Source organism: Phyllostomus hastatus, unplaced genomic scaffold (genome assembly GCF_019186645.2).
Source record: "Phyllostomus hastatus isolate PE091 unplaced genomic scaffold, TTU_PhHast_1.1 phas_contig_254, whole genome shotgun sequence".
In the NCBI taxonomy this organism is placed as follows: Eukaryota; Metazoa; Chordata; class Mammalia; order Chiroptera; family Phyllostomidae; genus Phyllostomus; species Phyllostomus hastatus.
Window position 1 is genome coordinate 8,588,331 of NW_025333810.1, and position 20,280 is coordinate 8,608,610.

At 35.7% G+C, this 20,280-nt stretch overlaps 1 protein-coding gene across 1 annotated transcript in view; it reads left to right on the top strand.

Annotated features, from left to right (window-relative positions):
• The window catches only part of DCP2 (decapping mRNA 2), a 55,466-nt gene that overhangs the window by 26,676 nt on the left and 8,510 nt on the right, over positions 1-20,280 (top strand). Inside the window, exons 5-10 of the mRNA XM_045837878.1 lie at positions 3,183-3,335; positions 3,459-3,571; positions 3,675-3,782; positions 5,657-5,792; positions 16,179-16,289; positions 17,355-17,406. Of these exons, the coding sequence (XP_045693834.1) occupies positions 3,183-3,335; positions 3,459-3,571; positions 3,675-3,782; positions 5,657-5,792; positions 16,179-16,289; positions 17,355-17,406 (673 nt within the window). The remainder of the gene's footprint in view (positions 1-3,182; positions 3,336-3,458; positions 3,572-3,674; positions 3,783-5,656; positions 5,793-16,178; positions 16,290-17,354; positions 17,407-20,280) is intronic.

Consider the following 20,280-nt stretch of genomic DNA (forward strand, 5'->3'; position numbering starts at 1 on the left):
AGTAATCTAGGTTGTAGGCTCTTGGCCTTTTATGTCTTTGAATACTTCTTTCCAGCTCCTTCTTGCCTCAAAAGTTTTTTTTTTTTTAAAGAAAACAGCTAATAGTCTTATGGGAATTCCTTTGTGGGTACCTCTCTGCTTTTCTCTTGCTGCTTTTAATATTCCCTCTTTGTCTTTAACCATGGGCATTTTAATTATGTGTCTTGGTGTGGCTCTCTTTGGGTCCAACTTGTTTGGGCACATTTTTAAATCTGTGCTTCCTGGACTTGTATGTCTATTTCTTTCATCAAATTAGGCAATACTTCTTTCATTATTTTTTCAAATAAGTTTTCAGTTTCTTGCTGTTCCTCTTCTTCTGGCATCCCTGTGATTCAGATAGTGTCGGCATGTTTGGAGATGTCACAGAGTCTTCTCATGCTATCCTCGTGTTTTTGAATTCTTGTTTCTTCTTTCTGTCCTGGTTGAATGTTTATTTCTTCCTTATGTTCCAAATCATTGTTTTGAATCCTGGCTTCCTTCCCTTCACTGTTGGTTCCCTGTAGATTTTTCTTTATTTCACTTAGTGTAACCTTCATTTCTTCCTTTATATTGTTGCCATACTCCAGTGAGTTCTCTGAGCATCCTGATCACACCAGTGTTTTGAACTCGGAATATGATAGGTTGGCTGTGTCTGTTTCGTTTAGTTCTTTCTCTGAGATTTTGTTTTGTTCTTTCATTTGTGCCATATTTGTCTCCTCAATTTGGCAGCCTCCCTGTGGTGTTTTTTGTGTATTAGGTAGAGCTGTTTTGACTCCCTGTCTTAGTAGTAGGGCCTATTGTAGAAAAGGCTTCTGTAAATTATGTGGGGTGGAGCCTTAGGTAATCACCAGGGTGGGGCACTTACTTCACTGCTTTGTGGGTCTGTATGGGGGGAGGTCTTGGGAGAGGGGACTGTGCTGTTGCCTGGCTTCTGAAGGTTTGCCTGGCACTCGCCCTGTTTCCATTCACTTCACTAACTCCCTGTGTGCTACTTGCACCCTTCTAGCTGTTCCCCTGGTGCTGAATCCCAGAGTGGGTGGGTTTGTGTATGTTTTAAGGCCATTTAAGGGGAGTTTTCCTGAAAATCTGGCAGTTCCTTCTGCTGCTCCAAACCCCACTATTACTACAGCTAGAAGTTACGGGGATTTATCTTCCTTGTGCCATAACCCTGAGCTGTGTGGTCTGGCCTGGGGCTGGGATTACTTGCTTCCAAGGTATCTCCCGATTTTTGTCTACCACACAAGAATGTGAGACCGCCCAAGTCTGTTCTGCTGCCGCTGCAGCCTCTCCTTGCCTCTTAGCTCATCTCTGCAACTCTGCGCTTTCTACCCATCTGGATGAATGTGTCTTCTTTAAATCCTTGGTTGGTGGACTTCCATACAGCTCTCTTTTCTGATGGTTCTGAGTGTTGCTTGTTTTCAGATTTAGTTGTAATTCTTTTGTGGTTGTGAAAGGAGGTGAAGTATGTCTACCTATACCTCCACTAGGAAGTTACCTTATGTAGTTACCAACTGTAATTATAAAATTCAGGAATGTAACATTGATAGGTGCCGTTATCTAATCAAAGGGTCATATTTAGATTTACTAATTGCCCTGTTGTAGTTCTTTTCAACAGTTTCCACCCCCTCCCTCACTCAGTATCCTGTTCAGGCTCATGCAGTGTACAATTAGCAACACAAAGGTAACATAAAGGCAACAGACTCTGCTCATAAAAAATTTAGATTATGCAGTTTACTTTTAACATTGTTTATAATTATTATACAGACTTCGTGAGATATGTATACTTATTTCTGATTATAAGATATTTTTCAAAGAAGGGAATTAAAGAGAATAGCTAAAAAAAGTATTAAGAACCATATATGGTGTGGCAATAGTAAGTTTATAGTTATGAGTACACAAAACAGATTATTCTTGTATTATTTATTATTATATTATTTTCCATATGAACAACTGTAAACATACTCTTGCCCCACCCTGTATACAGATTATTTTTAAAACTTTTCTTGGATAAAAACCTAAAGTACACTAATCTTAACAGATTATCATTTTTGTATTTATATACCTTTGATACCACCATCCCAATCAAGATATAGAGGATTTCTAGCACCTCAGAAGATTATTTTCTTCCTCTTCTCAATAAATACCTATTATTTTCCACATTTCCTATAGGAAACCAAAAGTTTAGCATACTTAGGTATATACAGAAATTGTGATGGAAGTGAGTTAGGTGTCATGGAGGAGCTTAGGTGTCATGGAAGTCACAGACTACACATGCCTGAGAGAAGTGTTGATGTTTCCCTTACTGAGGAAGGTAGGAAGATGTACCTGAACTGACGAGATAAGGAGAGATATGAGGAAGGAGACAAAAAATGGGCAGAAAGAGTTCCTCCACACCTGTACCTTTTAAGAGATTCAGGTCTGTGTATGTGCTCTAATGTCTCCCCACTGATTGATTAGAAGGTTTCAAAAATAGAGGAAAAGGGAGAAACTCTAGCATGAGAGATCCACAGTAGTTTATAGCCACTAAATGTGGAGTTTCCATGCTTTCTCCTTGAGCAGCACTCTCCCCAAATCTCCATGTGTTCAGTAACCTGGGAGCTGTTGAACTATACATTCTTTTGGGTTTTTGTGGAGGCTTCATGACTTAGGCATAGTCGATTATATCATGGCCATTGCTGAATGAGTTCAACCTCAGCCTTTCTCCCCTTTCTGGAGGTTTCCAACCCTCTACACACTTGGTTAGTTCTCCTGATAACCAGCTTCCACCCTTCCCTGTGTAAAAAATAACTTCATTAACATAACAAGACAGCTGTGATGGTCTTTATCATTTATGAAATTCTGAGGGTTTTAGGAAATATGTACCAGAAAGGGGGAAGAAGACCAAATATTTATTTTTTTATTGTAAATCACAGTGTCACACATCTTCCTTCATTGAATAAATAAAGATACTTAGGCTCATGTATGTGAAGAGGTTTTTCCATAGTTGAATAGTTCCACAGAGGCAAAGCTAGAACTAGACCGTGGAATTCTGATTTCCTGCCTGTTGTTTTCATGCCTTTAATTGCCTGGATATTTCTGAATTTTTGCCTTTGAAATAAGCAAATTTTAATGAACTGGAGGTCTGACAGCAAAAATTAAAAATCATTCAAATTTATTATTTCCAGGTCTTTGAAGAAACTGGTTTTGATATCAAAGATTATATTTGTAAGGATGATTACATTGAACTTCGAATTAACGACCAGCTTGCTCGTTTGTACATCATTCCAGGAATTCCAAAAGATACAAAATTTAACCCAAAAACCAGAAGAGAAATTCGGGTATGTACTTGAGAGTACTTTGAGGTTGCTGGACAGTATCCCAGTTGAATGAAATAGGATATTGCTGTTAGGAACTCTTCGATAATAATTAACCAAATGAATTATTTTTTTCTTGTGTTTCAGAACATTGAATGGTTCTCCATAGAGAAATTGCCCTGTCATAGAAATGATATGACTCCAAAATCCAAACTTGGTTTGGCTCCTAACAAATTTTTTATGGCTATTCCCTTTATCAGGTATGTTCATGTTTCTTGAAATAAAAATCTAACCTTTATAATTTTGATACTCAGCTTCTTCATACAGCCAAGTTTTAAAAGTGAATTCTTAATATTTCTGTAGACCATTAAGAGACTGGCTTTCTCGAAGATTTGGAGATTCCTCAGACAGTGACAATGGATTTTCCTCAGCTGGTAGCACACCAGCTAAACCCACTGTGGAAAAATTGAGGTAAAGAAATATATTCATAGGCTTCTGACTTTCTGATAGTTTTTAGTTTTTAATACAGTTGTATTTTGCTTCTAAAGTTTGCAGAGGTATTGGATTCCTTTATAGGTACTATTTTATTGGTTTCACAGATAGAAGGTTTTCTTTTTCTTTCTTTTTTTTAAGGGGTCTTTAAATTAGATCAAAAAGGTTATTTTGAATTGGGAAGGAGGATACCAACTCTATGGATCAATAGAAGAGGAGGAAAGGAGGAATCTTCTGTGTGTGTTTATACTGTTATTTCTCTGTTCTCATTTTATACTGTAGAGATAATCATGTTTCTGAAGATGGTTGAATGGAGGATATATTGAGGTCTGTTTGTGTAGGGGAGACAAAGGATGCCCATGTAAAATTTTTTCAGAAGGAACTGTGTAGACTTATGTGGGCTTTATTTCCCTAGTATATAAAGAGTGACTATTACATGGATATAAATCAAAAGGACATTTTCTTGTTTTGAACTTAATAGTATCTAAATCATAATTACAGAGTAGGCTGTGTAAGTAATTTTGTTTAAAAAGCACACATATATTTGTAATCAGCTTGTTAGAACTCTGCCTGTGTTAGATTAAGAGACTTGCTTTTTACATTTTCTTTAATTTAGGTGTTCTGTTTTTATCCCAGAGCTTCAAAAATTAAATACTAGAAGTAAACTGCATCTACAGTGAATATTTTTTAAAAACATAGGGCATATTCCATTTTAATTGGGTTTTATGAGGACAGGAGGTTGGATTAAATGTCATTTCTGCCTTTCAGAATTTATGATTATGATAATCAAGTTATATCCCACTAGATATAAGTGAAGCAGTTAAAGTAAAGCAGATAAGAATGCAGCCAGTTTTGAAAAGATGCAAAGATACTACTAAAAAGTTAGGAAGTAGTGTTTAAAAAAATTATTCATGTTTGAGAAAATCTCTCTGTCATAATGTGATATGACACCCATTATCTTTCAGTCTTAGGGTTTGTTGTCTTGGGGAGTAGAATAAGGAAAAAATTAAACCAACTTCTTTAACCAGATTTCAGGTTTCTTAGGAGGGTAGTATGTGTTTTTAGTGAATAGACTAATGTCTGTGGTGATATGTTGAAGTAACTGAATTTTGTCTAAAGAAAGAATAGAGAGGCTAAAATTTTATTGTAATTTTTAAGTGAGAAAGGGGAAGAGTTCTGAAATATTCAGAAATAATTTTATCTAATAGTTTCTGGGATTAGTGACTGGATTATATTATACATGTAAGTGGTACCATAGAACAGGATTTCTTTATTACAAACTACTGCATGAATACAGTCTTTTATAATCAAATTCTTTTGTGAAAGAATTTATGACTAGATATTTGATTTGCTCATCTATTGTCTTGGGCCCCTTAATTTTTTGCTTTAGAGTATAGCTTAATTTTTCATATCCTCTTCCAACGTGGATGGGGTCCATAAGTGACCTGTGTAGAATCAAGTTCCACACTTTAAACATCCCAATAAGAGTATCAGTGGTCTTATCTTATTAAGAAGGAAAGTCTACTTACATTTGTTTATTTCAGCTAAATTTATGCAGAATTGTTTTCACATTTTTTAAAAGTATGATCACTTACAAGGGAGGAGGTGGAATGGATAGTTTAGAAAAGATTGAGGTTAAAAATAATAGGTTATTAATTCATTGAAGAAATATTGAGTGCCAGACATTCTTCTCCATGCTGGAGATAGTAGACAAAGCAGACTTACATTCCAGTAGGGGGAGATAGACAATAAATAAGAAGGTAAAATTTGTAGTCCATAAGGTAAGCCATAGTGTCAGAAACTGCAAGTGAAAATTTTCTGATCTGATTTTTATTTTTTAAATCTTGGTATAGTCGAACCAAATTCCGCCACAGTCAGCAGTTATTTCCTGAAGGTTCTCCAGGTGACCAATGGGTAAAGCACAGGCAACCACTGCAGCAAAAGCCATATAATAATCATTCTGAAACGTCTGACCTTTTAAAAGCAAAGGTGAGTGATATACATTTAAAGATTTTCATAATTTTAGATCATTTGACTTTGAAATGTGTCTGAATTGAGGAAATACAAATTTAATAGTTATTGAACTCTGAATTGTTGATGAAAGACTCCTGGGTTCCTCACTTGTGATTTGAAGCAGGGCTAAGACTCCTTAACTTTTACAGCCTTGCCATAAATCTTGTATAGTAACAGGGATTAACATCTGACTTTGGTATATATGCTACCAGTGAAAGGTTCATTGCTGCGTTGTATTCTAGTCTATGATTTATATAGCAACTTATTTATTCATTCAACTCTTTAATTTTGTTCTATTTTTCAGTTATTGAGGACTTACAATATAATATTAGTTTCAGGTGTCCAACAGTGATTATACATTTATGTATCTTACAAAGTGATCAATCACCCTGATAAATCTAGTACCTATATAACACCATGTGTAGTTATTATAATAGTATTGAACATATTCCCTATGCTGTAGTTTATAGCTCTGTGACTATTTTGTAACTGCAACTCTGTACTTCTTTTTTAATTTTTAGAAATTGTTATTCTATTGTAGTTGTCCCACTTTTTCCCACTTTGCCCTCCTCTGCGCATTGCAACTCCCCACTCCCTGTACTTCTTATCTCCTTTACCTTTTTCACCCAGCATCCCACCACCCCTCTCATCTGGCAACCATTAGTTTATTCTCTGTATTTGTGAGTTTGTTTTTCTTTTGTTTACTTTTAAAAATATATCACATAAAAGCAAAATCATATGGTATTTGTCTTTCTCTGTCTGACTTATTTCACTCAGCATAATACCCTTTAGGTTCATCTATGTTGTCACAAATGGTAAGATTTTATTCTCTTTTAAGGCTGAGTAATAGTTCATTGCATATACATACCACCTCTTCTTTATTTGCCTATTGATGGACACTGAGGTTGCTTCCATATCTTGATGTTGTAAATAATGCTGTAATGAATATATCTTTTTTATTTTTATTTCTTAATTTAATCTTTATTTTATTTTTTTCATTGCATGTATCTTTTTAAATTAGTGCTTTGGATTTCTTCAGATAAATATCCAGAAGTGGGATTGCTGGGTCATATTATTTTTAATTTTTTGAGCAACATCTATACTGTTTTTCCATAGTTGTTGCACTAATTTGCAGTCTCACCAACAGTTGCCTTTTCTCTATATATTCTTTCCAACACTTGTTTGTTGATGATAGCCATTCTGACAAACGTGAGGTGATAACTCATTGCAGTTTTAATTTGCATTTTTCTGATGATTACTGATGTTGAGCATCTTTTCAAATGCCTGTTGGCCATCTGTATGTCTTTTTTGGAGAAATGTCTATTCAGGTTCTATGCCCATTTTTTTTATCAGATTGTTTTGGTGTTAAGGTATATGAGATTTTTATGTTTTGTTTTTATTTTTTTTAAGTATTTTTCATTGATAATTAGTTTTCCCAATTTCCCCCCTTTATCCCTCAACCCTCCAGCATTCCCCCCCTTAGTTTATGTCCATGGGTTGTACATATAAGTTCTTTGAGTCCTGTTTCCTATACCATTTTTCTCTCTCCCCATCTATTTTATGTCTAATTATGCTGCTTCTTCCCTGTACCTTTTCTCCCCCATTCCTCCCTTCCCCCTCCATACTGATATCCCTCCATGTGATGTCCATTTCTCTGATTCTGTTTTTGTTCTAGTCGTTGGCTTAGTTTTTGTTTTCATTGTTTTTCTTTTCTTTTAGGTTCATTTGTTGATAGTGTGAGTTTGTTGTCATTTTATTGTTCGTATTTTTTATCCTCTTTTTCTTAGATAAGTCCCTTTAACATTTCATATAATAATGGCTTGGTGATGATGAACTCCTTTTACTTTATCTGGGGAGCACTTGATCTGCCCTTCCATTCTAAATGAAAGCTTTGCTGGATAGAGCAATCTTGGATGTGGGTCCTTGCTTTTCATGACTTGGAATACTTCTTTCCAGCCCCTTCTTGCCTGTAAGGTTTCTTTTGAGATATTAGCTGATAGCCTTATGGGAACTCCTTTGTAGGTAACTGTCTCTTTTTCTCTTGCTGCTTTTAAGATTCTCTCTTTATCTTTAATCTTGGGTAACTTAATGATGATGTGCCTTGGTGTGTTCCTCTTTGGGTCCAACTTCTTTGGGATTCTGTGAGCTTCCTGGACTGTCTGGAAGTCTATTTTCTTTGCCAGATTGGGGAAGTTTTCCTTTATTATTTGTTCAAATAAGTTTTCAATTTCTTGCTGTTGTTGTTCTCCTTCTGGCACCCCTATAATTTGGGTATTGGAATATTTCAGGTTGTCCCAGAGGTTTGTAAGACTCTTTACTTTTTAAAATTCTTGTCTCTTCATTCTGTTCTGGTTGGATGTTTATTTTTTCTTTTGTTCTAAATTGTTGCTTTGAGTCCTGGTTTTCTTCCAGTCACTGTTGGTTCCCTGAATATTTTGCTTTATTTCATTTTGGGTATCTTTCATTTGTTTTCTCATTTTTCCACCAAGCTCAGTCAGTTCTGTGAGCATTTTGGTTACCAAAGCTTGTCATAGATTAATTGATCATATAGGCCTGGGTTTATTTCTGTATTTTGTTCCATTTTTCCATGTGTCTGTTTTTATGCCAGTACAATGCTGTTTTGATTCCAGTAGCCATATGGTATTGTTTTATATTAGGTAGTATGATACTTCCAATTTTGTTTTTTATCAAGATTGCTTTGGTTATTTGGGATCTTTGTGGTTCCATATAAATTTTTGGATTATTTGTTGTGGTTCTGTGAAAAATATCATCAGTATTTTGATAGGGATTTCTTTGAATCAATTGATTGCTGTGGGGAGTGTGGACATTTTAATGATGTTAATTCTTCCTATTCATGAGCACGGTTTATGCTTCCATTTATTTGTATCTTTGATTTCTTTCTTCTGTGACTTACAATTTTCTCAGTACAGGTATTTTACCACCTTGGTTAAATTTATTTCTAGGTATTTTATTTTATTTTATTTTATTTTATTTATTATTTTATTTTATTTTATTTTATTTTATTTTATTTATTATTTTATTTTATTTTATTTATTATTTTATTTTATTTTATTTTATTTTATTTTATTTATTATTTTATTATTTTATTTTATTTTATTTATTATTTTATTTTATTTTATTTTATTTTATTTTATTTTATTTTTGGTGCAATTGTAAATGGGATTTAAAAATTTTTTCCTGATAGTTTATTATTGGTATATAAAATTGCAACCTATTTCTGAATATTAATTTTGTATTCTACTACTTTATTGTTGATTTATCAGTTCTAGTAGCTTTTTGGTGGACTCTTAAAGATTATATCATGTCATATGCAAATAATGGCAGGTTTACTTTTTCCTTTACAATTGGGATAACTTTTTTTTTTTTTCTTATCTGATTGCTATGGCGAGGACTTTCAATACTATGATAAATAGAAGTGTGGTGAAAGTGCGCATCCCTGTCTTGTTCTTCATCTCAAGGGAAACGCTTTTAGCTTAACCATTGACTGTGATGTAGCTGTGGTCATATGTGGCCTCTTATTATGTTGAGGTATGTTTGCTCTGTTCACACTTTGCTGAGAGTTCTAATAATAAACGGAAGGTGAATTTTGTGAAATGCTTTTTCTGCATCTTTGATATCATACAATTTTTGTCCTTCATTTTGTTTATGTGGTGTATTGTGGTAATTGATTTGAGGGTATTAAACCAACCCAGCATCATAGGAATAAATCCTACTTGATTTTGATGTATGATCTATTTAATGTATTGCTGGATTTGGCTTGTTACTATATTGTTGAGGATTTTAGTATCTATGTTCATCAGGAATATTGGCTTATATATATTTTTTGTAATGTTTTAGTCTGGTTTGCAATCACGGTAATGCTGGCCTCATAAAATGAGCTTGGAAGCTTTCTCTCTTCTTTAGTTCTAGTGGAATAGTTTGAGAAAGATAGTTGTTAAATCTGTGAATGTTTGGTAAAATACACCTGTGAAGCTTTCTGGTCCAGGGCTTTTATTTTTTTGGAGGTTTTTTTGATTGCTGATTCAATTTTTTTTTTTTCCTGGTAGTTGTTGGTCTGTTCAAATTTTCTGTTTCTTCTTGATTCAGTCTAGAAGATTGTATTCTTTTAGCAATTTATTCTTTTCTTCTAGGATGTCTAATTTGTTGACATATAATTGTAGTATTTTTTTATAATGCTGTGGTGTCATGTCATTTTTTTTTCATTTCTGATTTTATTTATTTGGGTCCTCTTGTGTTTTTGGTGAGTCTGGTTACAGATTTATTGTTTATTTTTTTCAAAGAACCAACTCTTGGTTTATATTTTGTATGTTTTTAAATTTTTTTTAAGGTTTTACTTATTTTTAGAGAGAGGGGAAGGTGGGGAGAAAGGGAGAGAAACATCAGTGTGTGGTTACCTCTCATGTGGCCCTCACTGGAGACCTGGCCCACAACCCAGGCATGTGTCCTGACTGTGCACTGAACTGGCGACCCTTTGGTTCACAGCCTGTGCTGAATCCACAGAGCTACACCAGCCAGGGCCTATTTTTTGTATTTTTTTAAGATTCATTTATTTTTGCTCTAATTTGTATTATTTTCTTTTCTCTATTCAATTTGGCTTTGTTCTTTTTCTAGTTCCTTTAGTTGTAAGGTTAGATGGTTTATTTGAGACAGTTCTTGTTTGTTGAGGTAGGGCAGTATTGCTAGGAATTTCTATCTTGAAATGCTTTGGCTCTGTGTTCCATGGATTTTTGGATTGTTGTTTTCATTTTTGTCTCAAGGTGTCTTTTGATTTCTTTATCTTGTTAACCTATCCATTGTTTAGTACCATGTTATTTAACATTCATGTGTTCATATGTTTTTTAGTTTTTTTGTGATAGATTTGTAGTTTCTTACCATTGTGATTGTAGAGATGCTTGGTACAATTTCAGTCTTAAATTTATTGAGACTTGATTTGTGGCCTTACGTGGTCTTTCCTGGAAAATGGTTTAGGGGCACTTAAAAGGAATGTATGTTCTGCTGCTTGGGGTGAAATGTTCTAAATAACAGTGAAATCCATGAGGTCTAATGTGTCATTTTAAGGATGCTGTTTTCATGATTTTCTGTCAGATGATCTATCCATTGATTTCACTGGGGCGTTAAAGTCCCCTGCTATTACTGTATTACTGTTTGATCTGTCCCTTTATGTTCATCAGTATTTGCTTTATGTATTTAGGTGCTCCTATGTTATGTGCGTAAATGTTCACAAGGGTTATATCCTCTTTTTGGATTGATCCCTTTGTTATTATGAAATGCCCTTTTTAAAATTCTTTGTTTTGAAGTCTATTTTGTCTGATAACAGTATTGGTACCCCAGCATGTTTTTGTTTGTTTTCATTTGCATCCCTCAGTCTATATATGTATGTCTTTTGATTTGAAGTAGGTGTCTTGTAGGCAGCATTTGTACAGGTCTTGTTTTCTTATCTGTTCAGCCACCATTTATCTTTTGATTGGAGCTTTTAATTTCTTTACGTTTAAAGTTATTAGTGATAGGTAGTTGTGCTATTTTATTACTTGTGTTTTTGGTCTTTTTCTTCTTATGAAGTCCCTTTAACATTTCTTATAATAATGGTTCGGTGGCAATGAACTCCTTTAGCTTTTTCTTGTCTGGGAATTTCTTTCTCTTTTATTTTTATTTACTTACTTTTTACTTGTTTTTTTTTTTTTTTCCATCAGTTTTTACCTGAGGACATGCTTAGAGGGGAAGTGAGGGAGAGAAAGAGAAACACTAATGTGGGAGAGAAACATCAGTCATTGCCTCTAGTATGTGCCTTGACCAGGGACCAAACCCACAGCCTAGGCATATACCCTGACTGGGAATAGAACCCGTGATCTTTGGGTTTATGATACGGTGTTCCAACCAACTGAGCCATACCAGTTAGGGCTGTCTTTCCTATTTTAAATGATAGCCTTGTTGGGTAGAATAATCTTGGTTGTAGGTCCTTGCGTTTCATGCTTTCTGACCTGCAAAGTGTCTTTTGAGAAATCAGTTGACAGTCTTGTTGGCATTTCTATATACATAACTAACTGCTTTTCTCTTGCTGCTTTTAAGATTCTCTTTTTGTCTTTAACCTTTCTCATTTTAATTATGTTTCTTTGTGTGGGCCTCTTTGAGTTCATCTTGTTTTTTAAGACTGTGCTACTTGGACTTGTATGTCAATTTTCTTTGCCGGGTTAGGGAAGTTTACAGTCATTACTTTCTGAAATAGGTTTTTAACCCCTGATCTCTCTTTTCTCCTCCTGGTAGCCCTATGATGCAATGTTATGTGGTCCCAAAGATCCCCTAAACTGTCTGAATTAAAAAAATTTTTTTTCCTTTATTCTGTTCTGATTAGGTGTTTTTGCTGCTTTCTTCCAGATTGCCAGTTTCATCCTTTGCTTCATTTACTCTGTTGTTGATTACATTTTTCATTTCTCACTGATTCTTTTTTATGGCTTCTGTTTGTTGAAGTTGTTTCTGAATTTATTTACTCTTTCCCTCTGTTCATTAAACATCCTTATAACCAGTGTTTCAAATTCTATCTGCCAGTTTGCTGTCCTCTGTTTTGTTTAGTTCCTTTTCTGGAGTTTTGGCCTGTTCTTTCATTGGGGACATGTTTCTTTGTCTCCTCCTTTGGGCCACATCCCTGTGTTCCTTTCTATGTATTAGGTAGAGCTGCTATATCTCTTAGTCTTGGCAGAGGGACTTTATGTACTACTGTGGATCTCAATGGTATAGTCTCCCCAGTCACCTAAGCCAGGTGCTCCCAGGGTGTCCTTACTGAGTTATGTATGCCCTCTTGTAGTTGAGCCGTGACTGATGTTGGCACATCAGTGGATGGGATTGACTCTTAGGCTGACGGGATGTGAGGCCTGATAGTGACTACAGCAGATGAATTGGTAGGGTCAGCTTTAGTGGGGCTCTGCTGCCTGCCATGTCTGCCTTTTGAGTGTATTGTTTATGGCCACCTGGTAGGAGCTACAAAGTGATATGTGATTGGTTATTCCCTGTGCTGGGCTTTTAGGTGCCTGGGAGAGACTATGCTCTGATCCGAGGCTGGCTGCCATTAGTACTGGCTTTGGGCCCCTTAGCAAGAGGAGGAGGGCATGCTGATGCCATATACTCCTTGTTTTGGGGTTTGTGAACCTTTGAGAGTTTTTAGGAAAGTTGGTCACACAGCTGAGACAGGCTACTTTTGTGGAAGAGACACTGAAAGAGGTTTGGGCAGGGCATGTGAGTTGGGTAGCATGGGGTCTCAGAATCAACAGGGGCACAACCTTGAAATCACGGTGGTGGAGGGAACACTGTTAGCCCCTTAATAGAGAACTCAGATTTGGCATCTGCCAGCACTTCATCATGGAAAGAGCTATTTGCTTCTCTATCCCTCATCCTGAAGCTAGTCCATTTATATCCTCTCTTTTTGTCCCTGACACTTTTCAAGCTGCTGCCCTTGTGCCAAAGCTTAGAGCACGTGAGTGTGAGTGAGTGAGTCTGTGAACAGGCCTGTAAGATATGCAGTGCCTCAGTCTCTAGCAGCTTATTGTGTTTCTCAGACACTGTCCCTTTTGCTTTTCACAGCCTGGTGTTGTGGGGACTTTTCTTCCTTATAATGGTGACCCAGGTTGGGGAGCCCGCTGTGGGGCTTGGCCTTCTTACTTGGGGGATTCCCACAGCTGAGCTAGCTCTTTTGTTTTTTTAATTACCACACTGTGGATGTGGGACCTACCTGTTCTGCATCTCTGCCCCACCTATCAGTCTTGGTGTGGTTTCTTCTTTATATCCTTAGTTACAGGAATTCTGTTCAGCTAGTCTTCTGGTGGTTCTCTGTGATGTTCTATAAGTTTTGATGTGCTCATGGGAGGACACAGTGTTTACCTACTCTACCATGTTGGCTAGAAGTCCTCTATTCTATTCTCCATGGACATTTGATTATTTTTAGTTAAGGGCTTTTATAGATAATACTGTTATGAATATTAATGTACATGTCTTTTGATGAATGTATACATTCTTTGGGGTATATATAACTGACAGTAGAATCATTGGATCACTGAATATGGCTGTGTTCTTGAGTATACTGCAAATAATATTCTCAAGTAATTTATATCCCCAGCAAAATATAGGGTTGAGCACAAATAACACCCCTTTTTTATTATAAAATCTTTTATAAAAATTATAAGCATGTAATTCTGTAATATAACAATATCACACTCAAGCACACCATATGAAATTTTAGGTGAAATGTTCAAATTAAAGCTATAAATTGTTACACTCACATTATTACCCTACCAACCACAATCCGGCAGGTGTTAACTTCTGCCAGACCTTGTATGTGAGAATTCCAGTTGTGTTGTATCCTTACTAATGCTTGGTATTATATATCTTTGTTATTTTAGCCATCCATTTTGGTGCCACTTTTTATTTTCAATCTTCTAAAAAATATACTGGATTTATCAAAATTAAAAGCTTTTGTTGTACATCAGAGGACACCATCAAAAGAGTGAAAAGATACTACAGAGTTGGAGAATGTATTTACAAATCATTTATCTGATAGGTTAATATAAAAATACATAAAGAACTCCTGTACTGAATAGCAAAAAACAAACAAACAAAAAAACAAAAAATGGGCAAACAAATAGACATTTTTTCAAAAAAAAGATACAGATGGCCAATAAGCACATGAAAAGATGCTCAACATCATTTGTAAGCAGAGAAATGCAAATTAAAACCACAATGAGATACCACTTCATACCCATTAGGATGAGTATAAGAAAGAAAATGGAAAATAACAAGTTGACAAAGGGTGTAGGGAAATTGGAACCCTTATGCATTGCTGCTAGGAGTGTAAAATAGTGCAGCTGCCATGGAAAACAGTTTGGCGGTTCCTCAAAAAGTTAAACATAAAGCCCTTGCTGGTGTGGCTTAATTGGTTGGGTGTTCTGCAAAATAAAAGGTTGCAGGTTCAATTGTCAGTTAGGGCACATGCCTGGGTTGTGGATTTGGTCCCCATTTGGGATATGTATGGAAGGCAATCAGTCAATGTTTCTTTTCCTCCCTTTCTCCCTTCCCCTCCCTCTAGAATTAATTTAAAAAAAAGAAAAAATTACAGAATTACTATGGCCTCATAATTCCACTCCTAGGCATATACTCAAAAGAATTGAAAACAGACTGACAGATCCTAAGCTGAGTTATTAGCCCCTCCTAGCTGAGGAGGAACTCAAAAGATAACTTGTATGCCAAGGCTCATAATAGCATGATCATTCATAGTATACAAAAGATGGATGATGAAAAACTTCTGGAGATGGATACTTGTGGTATTTGCACAACATTTTACCTATATTTACTGCCACTGAATTGTACATTCAGAAGTGGTTAAAGTGGTAAATTCTATTTGTATTGAAGCACTTCTAATAAAAAGTAAATACCAGCAAGAGCAGAATGGAATTGAATTAAAATTGTGTGGTAACATGAGTTTGTAAAACCCATATTTTCCTACCATTCTTCAGTTAAGTTAGCTTATTGTTTTCAAGCTTTTTTAGTAATTACTTAATTTTTTCTGTAGGTAGATATATAAAATGTAAGTAAATGAGTGTACTTTTTATATATTTTAAATAATAATAGTAATTTTATATACATTGTTTTAGCCAATGTATATAAAATTCTTACGTAGCCACTTCTTAAAGATTTGGTTTTTCAACATCTCTAAGAGCCAATTAATGTTTGAAAATGAACTCGTGTTAAAGCAGTATAACAGGAAGATGTTAGCTATTGTGTGTTTAAGCTTTAGGTCTCAACTTAGAGATAATGGCCCAAATTTTGGAAACACCGGTCTTCTTTACTTTATAAAATGAGAATACTAATTTAAATATTTATTTGTTTAATCATTTAATTTATCAATATAAATATTAAGTATTACTAAGTGTTTATTAGTAACTTAAAGCGGGTGATATGATAACAGTTGATTGCGTCTGCTGTGTTTCCTATTCTAAGAACTGGGGTCAGTGTGCCTCAGCATTCCTCCCAGAGACCTTTGCTTTGACAGTCACATAAGGTTTTCATATTTGTTCCTCTCCTTCTCCCATGGTTTTTAACTCATGTATTGAAAGAAAATCTGTAGGCAGAAATGGGATATAGTAAGATTCCTAGGGCCCTTGCTTTGTGAAACACTGTCATTTATAAGAAGAACTGATGTGGTATGGTTCCCCAATGTTTTAGTAAGGTTTTTTTGTGGGGGAGGTGGTTGGCTAAACTCTGATTCAACCAGCTTATCAAATTCATAGGGGTGTATCCTTTTTTCCTTTTGCATTATACTGTAGGTTTACATTTTATTTTTCCTTATTGCAAAAACAGAATCAAAATATGAGGGGAAATGGCAGAAAACAGTATCAAGACTCACCTAATCAAAAGAAAAGAACAAATGGGGTCCACAGCCAGCCGGCCAAGCAGCAGAGTTCCTTGATGGTAAGAGTTACAGTTCTCAAGCTAAGCAGGGAGTTTGCCCTTTTTAAGAGTGAGGCAAGGGCATTTTCGAGGCATATTTAGTTGAAGGATTGTTGTAGAGTGAAGTTATGCAGTTTGCCCACTAAAAATCTTTTTGGCTACTTTCAATTACAGGTTTGTTAACATTGATTTAGTGGCCCATGTAATGCTTGCTTTTTATGTGGTTATTTAAATTAATTTTAATACTATGAGAACAGTGTGTAGTCAAACCTGCTTTATAGAGGAAGTCCCTGGATATTCTGTTTACATTCTATATAGAGTCTATATTATATTAATGGAGTTAAAAGTTTGAAAGAACATTACAACACATTTTTTCCTTTAAGTTGGTAGAATTTAAAAAATTAAAAAGAAACAAAATACAGTCAGTATTCTGTAATTAGTCCTAAACACAAATAACTGAGCATTTTAAAGCATTTACTTCCATTCTTTTAGCCTGTGCTCCAGAAAGTAATTCATAACTAAAGGTTTTGCTTATGTTTTCTATAAGTCCTGTTAATTTGTATGTTGAATTGTTTTGTTGTAGCCTCATCTGTTTTTCTTTAACAGTGGGTGATAATAGTAATTTTTAGTCTTTAGCAAAAATATTTTACCTGAATTCCTTAGGTGCTCTATGTAATTTGGGGCTTACTGAGTTCACTATCAAAGACTGTTAGAAATAAGTTAACTGTTAGATTACTTGCCCTTCACTTACATTTTTTTCCTGTCAGATTGGCAGTGATGAGACAATATCCAGTTGTGTATTGTTGAGTGCATTGATAACACTTAAAAGAATATTTACCACATTACTCTTCTTAAGAATGAAAACCTGGAAACTATGTAAATATCCATCCAAGAAGTAACATTAAATGTAGCATTGTAGATCTATGCAATAGACTACCATGTAGTTATTAAAAGTGAAGGTATAGCTTTATATTTATTCAAAAGGAAATATGTTCACAATATATTACATTTTACAAATAGTATCCTTATTTCTAATAAGTGAAATAACTGGAAATGGTATACTGTGTATGTTTATTTCTTTTATAGAAATGTGAAAAGAAACTTCACCCACGAAAACTTCAGGATAATTTTGAAACAGGCAAGTCATTTTTTTTTAAAGTCTCTGACTCATAGGATTTGGTTTTGGCCTGGCCTTGATTTTACTGGAGTGTGTGATAAAATATAATAAGCAGAAAGAGTTACGCATTTCTGTAGAGAGAGTTCATATTTGTGGTCAAGTTCTCTAAACATGAAACTGGCTAAAATGAATTTATTTAAATGTTGAAGATGAAATTATTTGCCCTTTCAATGTGCTATTTATTTTGTAAATGTCAGGCCTTGGTGCTGTGCATGGATGTTATAGATAAATAATTGCTCAGGGTTAGAAGGGGAGTAGAAGCAAGTATTTTGAAGGTAAGGAGACCTCATTCTTGTGACATACAGAATATATGTAAGAGGTATACTGACTTCAGAAGAGGGCATTCCCCCTTTCTGGAGATGGTGATCAACTTTTAAAAAATATTTTAAAGGGCATTTTAGTGGTTGTGCTATTAGTTTTCCCATTGTTTTTATCCCCCTCCACCCTGCTCCCTGTCTCCCACCAGCATTCCCCACCCCCCCTTAGTTCATGTCCATGGGTCATACAATATAAGTTCTGTGGCTTCTCCATTTCCTATACTATTCTTAACTTCATCCTGTCTATTTTGTACCTACCAATTAATGCTTCTTATTCCCTGTGTCTTTTTCCCCATTCTTCCCTTTCACCCTTGTCACTGATAACCCTCTATGATCTCCGTTTCTGTGATTCTGTTCCTGTTCTAGTTGTTTGCTTCATTTGTTTTTGCTTTTTTTTTTTTTTACGTTCTGTTGTTAGAATCTGAGTTTGTTGTCATTGTACTGTTCATAGTTTTGATCTTCTTTTTCTTAGGTAAGTCCCTTTAACATTTCATATAATAAGGGCTGGGTGATGATGAACTCCTTTAACTTGACCTTATCTGGGAGGCACTTTTTCTGCCCTTCCATTCTAAATGATAGCTTTGCTGGATAGAGTAATCCTGGATTTAGGTCCTTGCCTTTTATCACTCTGAATACTTCTTTCCAGCCTCTTCTTGCCTGTAAGGTTTCTTTTGAGAAATCAGCTGACAGTCTTATGGGAACTCCTCTGTAGGTAACTGTCTCCTTTTCTCTTACTGCTTTTAAGATTCTCTCCTTATCTTTAATGTTGGGTAATGCAGTTATGATTTGCCTTGGTGTGTGCTTCCTTGGGTCCAGCTTCTTTGGGACTCTCTGGGTTTCCTGAACTCCCTGGAAGTCTGTTTCCTTTCCCAGATTGGAGAAGTTTTCTTTAATTATTTTTTCAAATAAGTTTCCAATTTCTTGCTCTTCCTCTTCTCCATCTGGCATCCCTGTGATTTGGGTATTGGTGTGTTTGGAGGTGTCCCAGAGGCTTCTTCTACTATCCTCAGTTTTTTGAATTCTTGTTTCTTCTCTGTGTTCTTGTCGAATGCTTATTTCTTACTTATTCCAAACCGTTGATTTGGGTCCCAGTTTCCTTCCCTTCACTGTTGGCTCCCTGTATATTTTTCTTTATTTCACTTTGTGTAGCTTTCACTTCTTCCTCTATTTTGCATTCATACAAAATCATTTCTGTGAGCATCCTGATTACCAGTGTTTTGAACTCTGTATCTGATAGGTTGGCTATCTCCTTGTTGCTTAGTTCTTTTTCTGGAGTTTTGATCTGTTCCTTCATTTGGACCATATTTCTTTGTCTCGGTGTACCTGTTACTTGTAAGGGGTGGAGCCTCAGGTATTCACCAGGGTGGGGCAACCCAGTTATCTGCGTTATGGCGCTATATGTGGGGGAGGGGTCAGAGAACGAATAGTGCCATTTGCTTGGCTCTTAATCACTTTCCCTGCTGTGGATAAGCAAATTGGACCATTCTGGTGCTGGTTCCCGGGTGGGTGGGCTTGTATACATTCTAGGACCCAGTAGGTCTCTCCAATGAACTCTCCTGTGTGGCTGGAAGTTCTCCCGCTGCCTCAACTCCGAGGTTTTAAGGCTTTAGTTTTGGGTGTTGGAACCCTGGGTTGCATGGTCTGTCTTGCTCCCCAGTTGTTCCTTCCAGCTTGTGTGCATGTGAACATGGGTCTGCTTGGTCTGCCACTTGCTGCCTTGCCTGCCCAGTCTGCCTCCTTGCTGCTGGAGGCAGCCCTTCCTACTGGTCTGGATGGACTTTTCTTTCTTTGGTTGTCATACTTCCATACAGCTCAATTTTCTGGCAGTTCTGGGTGGTTTTTGTTTTTAAATTTGTTGTTGTCCTTTTGGTTGTATGAGGATGGAAAGTATATCTCCCTATGCCTCCATCTTGGCTGGAAGTTGGTGATCAACTTTTTAAAGTGGTACTAAGGATAGCTCTTATTAAAATGATATTTGGAACTTCTCCATCCTCAGTTATGAAGAGTAGGTGTGTGATCTGATTTGGAAGGTCATGCTGAAGAATGTAGAAAGGTCTTTGGAAATACTGATTTAATATGGAAGCACAGTAGACTGTTTTTTCTTAGGTGCTATTTTGAATTTTATTAAATTCCCTGTGCAGTAGATACGTATTTATTCACCACCTAATTTAAGACTTTCATGTGAAACAGTCTAAGAAATGAAAAGCATTATAATATTTTTTTGAGGGCTGTCTATGATTTAAGCAGGATAAAAGCTATTTTAAAGGAGATGGATTAATCTTACTTTGGAAAGTTAGGGTTAACTATGAAGAAGCAGAAACTTATCATTTTAGTGTAAGTTATGGGGGTAGAAACACTCTTCATAGGATTTTTCTGGACATCTTGGCTGGTAGGGACATGGTAAGTTTATGTAACATGGTTTAATTAATGTAAGTTTAGGAATAAGTTAGTACACAAGATCTTTAAAAAGTCTATATTCAGGAACATTAAAGGCGGCACACTGTAACTTCGTATACTC